The following is a 6,000-nucleotide window of genomic DNA, read 5'->3' on the forward strand; positions in this document are numbered from 1 at the left end:
GGTTGATATTAAAAGTGTGATTATAAATCTTTAAAATAATACAGAACACCGGAGAAATATCACGAGCACCAGACTTTGAGATTATGTGTCTTTTCTACACTCATATACACTCATTATATCATGTACTGCACATGATTTCCTTTTCTAGGATACGTTGAAGCACTTGAATATGAAAAAAATCATTTCACGGGAAGATGCGTATGGTTTTTGAATTTATAAATGATGAATGAATGAATAAATTTTTCTTATTAAATGCTCGAAACTGGGATTGGATTACTAGCTTAAAATCTTAGCAGCTACATGCTTTGCACGTTAGCAGTAATATGCTAAGGGTTTCTCAAACCCGCAAGAAAGCGGAAAGAACATCTTTCCCTGTTAGAGTCACTACTTGGCACTATGACAGACAATCCTGTAGGTCGACGGAGCGGAAAAACAGCAGGCCTCGCGCTCGGATTGTCAGACTGCGACAAACCTAGCGGACACGACTGCAGTTTAAAGCTCAATAAACCCGCTTTATTGGAACAAGAGGAGACGGTCCAAAATGGAGGACAAAAAAGGGATTGTAAATGGAGCGACGAAAAAAAGGTCAAAGCTGAACAATCGATAACGAAGCCAATGGCGTCAGGAGAATCAACCAGAACAAATAAAAAAAGCGAGAGATATAACGGGTGAAAAAAGGAAAAATCGACAGGGTGAAGCAAGACCTGGCATTGAAAGAGTGAAGGGAGTAAATCTATACAGAAAGGGAATGAGCTACTCTGTTGGAATCTGGGATTAGTAAAAAAAAAGAAGGGGTAGCTCAGTGGTTAAGATGTTGTTGGTTTTTTTCAAGCTTTTACTTCTGGGCCCTTGAGCAAGGCCCCTCAAATGCTAAGTTATCAAAATGAGATCATTGTAAGTGGCTCTGTAGGTGGATGCTGTAATGCTGTAATGCTAGCTGTAACGCCGAGAGTCTCATGCCACTCGTTCTTGTTTAGTTTCTCCAATAGGGATTCGGGAATACCGGTCACACAGACACCAGGACGTGTATGGAAAGACCTTCGTGACGACTATGAGACCATTGAGTCGCAGTTTTTAGCACAAACGTTAGCATCAATCCTAAAGATACGACAATAGCAACATGATAATATGCAATAAAAGATAAGAAGTCCCACCAACTAGATTAATTACTCCTGGAAGGCCATCTGGATATGGGGAGGTGGTAGCTTAGCGTTTGATACATTGGTACTTTGGATCTGAAGGTTGTGAGTTCGAATCCTAACCCCATAGCTGCTCAGTTGTGTAGATGAGGTCCAAATCCGAAATCCGAAATGAGATGCCAAATGCCATCAATGTAAATTGATATACTGTAAACAGAGAGACTGAGGAGACCAGAAGTTTGGCCAGAAGAGAAAACAGTGCATGAGCTGAGAGTGCATGAGCTGTTGACTAAATACTACACACCCTATTGAACTCTTTTTCACTGAATAACGTAAAAAATCTTCATGGTATCGAGTGGAACATCTTCCTAGACGAGTGTAGGCTATAAATGATCCGATATAATCCCTACAGATTATCTGTAAATAATGTAATTTATCATAGTAGATAAAATACTAATATACAGTATGTTCTCTATAAGGATGATTGTTTTTCTATATATATATATATATATATATATATATATATATATATATATATATATATATATATATATATATATATACAGTGAGGAAAATAAGTATTTGAACACCCTGCTATTTTGCAAGTTCTCCCACTTAGAAATCATGGAGGGGTCTGAAATTTTCATCGTAGGTGCATGTCCACTGTGAGAGACATAATCTAAAAAAAAAATCCAGAAATCACAATATATGATTTTTTAACAATTTATTTGTATGATACAGCTGCAAATAAGTATTTGAACACCTGTCTATCAGCTAGAATTCTGACCCTCAAAGACTTGTTAGTCTGCCTTTAAAATGTCCACCTCCACTACATTTATTATCCTAAATTAGATGCACCTGTTTGAGGTCGTTAGCTGCATAAAGACACCTGTCCACCCCATACAATCAGTAAGAATCCAACTACTAACTTGGCCAAGACCAAAGAGCTGTCCAAAGACACTAGAGACAAAATTGTACACCTCCACAAGGCTGGAAAGGGCTACGGGGAAATTGCCAAGCAGCTCGGTGAAAAAAGGTCCACTGTTGGAGCAATCATTAGAAAATGGAAAAAGCTAAACATGACTGTCAATCTCCCTCGGACTGGGGCTCCATGCAAGATCTCACCTCGTGGGGTCTCAATGATCCTAAGGAAGGTGAGAAATCAACCCAGAACTACACGGGAGGAGCTGGTCAATGACCTGAAAAGAGCTGAGACCACCGTTTCCAAGGTTACTGATGGTAATACACTAAGACGTCATGGTTTGAAATCATGCATGGCACGGAAGGTTCCCCTGCTTAAACCAGCATATGTCCAGGCATGTCTTAAGTTTGCCAATGACCATTTGGATGATCCAGAGGAGTCATGGGAGAAAGTCATGTGGTCAGATGCGACCAAAATAGAACTTTTGGGTCATAATTTCACTAAACGTGTTTGGAGGAAGAAGAATGATGAGTACCATCCCAAGAACACCATCACTACTGTGAAGCATGGGGGTGGTAGCATCATGCTTTGGGGGTGTTTTTCTGCACATGGGACAGGGCGACTGCACTGTATTAAGGAGAGGATGACCGGGGCCATGTATTGCGAGATTTTGGGGAACAACCTCCTTCCCTCAGTTAAAGCATTGAAGATGGGGCAAGGCTGGGTCTTCCAACATGACAATGACCCGAAGCACACAGCCAGGATAACCAAGGAGTGGCTCTGTAAGAAGCATATCAAGGTTCTGGCGTGGCCTAGCCAGTCTCCAGACCTAAACCCAATAGAGAATCTTTGGAGGGAGCGCAAACTCCGTGTTCCTCAGTGACAGGATATAAACCTGACTGATCTAGAGAAGATCTGTGTGGAGGAGTGGGCCAAAATCCCTCCTGCAGTGTGTGCAAACCTGATGAAAAACTACAGGAAACGTTTGACCTCAAACAAAGGCTACTGTACCAAATATTAACATTGACTTTCTCAGGTGTTCAAATACTTATTTGCAGCTGTATCATACAAATAAATAGTTAAAAAATCATACATTGTGATTTCTGGATTTTTTTTTAGATTATGTCTCTCACAGTGGACATGCACCTACGATGACAATTTCAGACCCCTCCATGATTTCTAAGTGGGAGAACTTGCAAAATAGCAGGGTGTTCAAATACTTATTTTCCTCACTGTATATATTCCTTTTGTTTTATCCACCATAAAAAAAAATAATAATAATTGCACGTCAGATTTTTCACTGCTTCATGCCGAACATCCTTCTGTACAAACGAGGCTCGGCGCATGATTTATTCACGACCCTCCGTTGAATTCCAATTAGCAGGTTCTTGAGCAGTTGGTTGCCTAGTGTATTCTAACGGAGGGACGTTCCGCCATCTTGGAATAGGCAGATAATAGCCTCTGTAGTCAGGATCGTGCCGTTAATCTGGAATCGTCTAAGGATATTCGGCATATGATGAACTGATGATCTGTGGATCATCAGGATGGAGAAACAGCCTGGCTTATAGTGTTTTGTCCCTTTTTTTTTGGAGGGGAGGCTTTTTTGTGCCAAATTGTAATGGCTGCACAAAGCGATTCACGTCCGACGTCGGCATAAATATTATTGAAACACTATTCTTTTATGATCCTTGTCTCCAATAAACTGCATGAGTAACTGTACACCAGTGTATATGAAAATAAGATCCCAAATCAATAATTAGAGAACCACTTATGGTTTCTAAGGCAACCTACAAATCTTTTGGTTGTGTGTTTGAGTGTGTTTACGTGTGTGCTCTTGCTATGGCTGTATGCACCACTATATTGTATATTTTGGACACCTGAGATAAGATTGGTATGTCCTTTTTTGGACATCCCATTCCATATTAAGTCCCTATTTGCTTTTATAATAACCTCCACGTTTCTGGGAAGCCGTTCCACTAGATTTTGTGGAGATTTGGGCTTTCATTCAGCCACAAGGGCGTTAGTAGGTGAAGTAAAGACGCCTGAGGTGCCGTTTAAGGTACAGGGGTATTGTCATGCTCAAACAAGTTGGGGTCTCAAAGTTAGAGTAAAAAAATCTAATAAATATACTGTATGTCCTAACTAAGCTGCTGTCTTTCTTTTCCGGTGCTCCTGTCTCCATTCCAGGTCATCACCACATGGAGGCTGTACCTGATGGCGTCCAAAGTACCGACAAAGGTTTGTTTTTTGTGTGTAGCCCTTTCAGTTTACACAAATTCCTATTGGATTTTATATACAGGTTCATACAACAATAATAAAGAATTGTTCAATTTAGGTGGAGACCACGTTCAATTTCCTGGAAATCCGAGCCATGAACACGCACCCGGAGATGCAAGTGAGTCAGAATGTGTTAGTCGTGTGGTCACTGCTCTAGACTCTATGCAATTATTCATACTAATAACCATAATCAGTGTTATTATATCTCCACAAGTGTTATATTAACTGTGCTGTTGTGAAATTGACTCATGCATGCATAATCAAATGAAGCGAATGCATACTAAACAAATACACACACACACACACCGTTTTATCGAAAATTATTTTAATGCTGATAATTTTATTGTAATGGAAAACCAGACTGGTCTGGAAAAAACCTCTGGTGATGTAAGGAATCATTTTTTGGAAAACGTGGTGTGCAGGAAAGCACCTCAGATCTGCAAAAAATGTTCAGGTTAAAAAGGTTTTGGTCATTTATTTATTTTACCAAATGAAATGTACTTTATTTAAAGACAGCTAGGGGGTCAGGAATGTCAGAACTGGTTGAAGTGGAAGATCTCCTGCTGTAGAGCGCTGATGTCAACCCGATTGAACACCTTTGGGATGAAGTGGAAACCCACTACCCCAAGCCTCCTCACCTCACCTACCCCAGAACCTGACTTTACTAATGTCTTTGTGATCTGATGGGCACAGATCTCCACGAGGACACTCCAAAGAGTGGAGGTTATTAAAAGAGCAAATGGGGAATAAATGTGGAATGGGATGTTCAAAAAGAACATACAAGAAGATTTCTTTCCACTTTCTGGTTTTGCAATTTCATGATATAAGCACAAGCTAATTTGTCCCAAAGGTGTTCAATAGGGTTGAGGTCAAAGCTCTATAGCAGGCCAATTCCACTCAAGATCTTCCTGCCTGTCGATCTCAGTAAAACTAGCCAATCACGGCTAATTTTGAGCTCATGTATGCCAAAGGAGGCGGATAGTGCACATAGAACGCGTGCTGTGTCCCGTTCGCATCGGTTTTTTGTTTTTATTTACGTTCTTCAGCCCTTTGGCACAGCAGGGGCTAGTGGTGGACAAAGTACACAAGCCATATAGTTGAGTTAAAGTAGATACACTGTGTAAAATATGACTCCAGTAAAAGTGTCCCTTTAAACTTTCAGTAAAAGTACAATAAACAGAACCTTTCGAAGAACCTTTCGATTTCTTCTTACAAAATATCACGCAAATAAGGCCATGGGTGCTGTAGCAAGTTCCAGTCAGGAGTTTTTTCCAAAATTTATTACTCTCAAAATGTTCTTCTTGCTGTCAAGTTGAAAACGGAGCTCACGCTCGAACCTGATTGACGGCTTGCTGCGTGTTTGACCGGTTAATATTTTATTCACTCATAAATAAAAAAAGAAGATTGATTTTGCAATATGTAGTTGAGTAAAAAAGTAGGATATTTGACTTTGTATTGTAATATATTTAAGTCTTCACAAATGGAAATAGTTCAATGAAACACAAATGTGTGAAAAAGCTACTTAAGTACAGTAACAAATTGCATTTAGTTTCTTACTTACTTTTCCACCACTGCTTATTCAATTGTTTGGCTCGAGCTTTGTGGTAAAAGTTTGCCGAAGAACCACATACGACCGGAAAAGTGGGGTGTCCCAATACTTTT

General features: G+C 40.0%; 1 protein-coding gene across 4 annotated transcripts in view; it reads left to right on the forward strand.

Annotated features, from left to right (window-relative positions):
• Positions 1 to 6,000, forward strand: part of LOC310722483 (capping protein, Arp2/3 and myosin-I linker protein 3-like) — a 52,686-nt gene that overhangs the window by 9,465 nt on the left and 37,221 nt on the right. For all 4 annotated transcript variants that reach the window (XM_083534931.1, XM_083534933.1, XM_083534932.1 and 1 more), the window contains exons 3-4: positions 4,249 to 4,299; positions 4,397 to 4,456. In XM_083534931.1, the coding sequence (XP_083391057.1) occupies positions 4,249 to 4,299; positions 4,397 to 4,456 (111 nt within the window). The remainder of the gene's footprint in view (positions 1 to 4,248; positions 4,300 to 4,396; positions 4,457 to 6,000) is intronic.

The sequence above is a fragment of the Silurus aristotelis genome (assembly GCF_946808225.1).
Source record: "Silurus aristotelis genome assembly, chromosome: 29".
Taxonomy (NCBI): Eukaryota; Metazoa; Chordata; class Actinopteri; order Siluriformes; family Siluridae; genus Silurus; species Silurus aristotelis.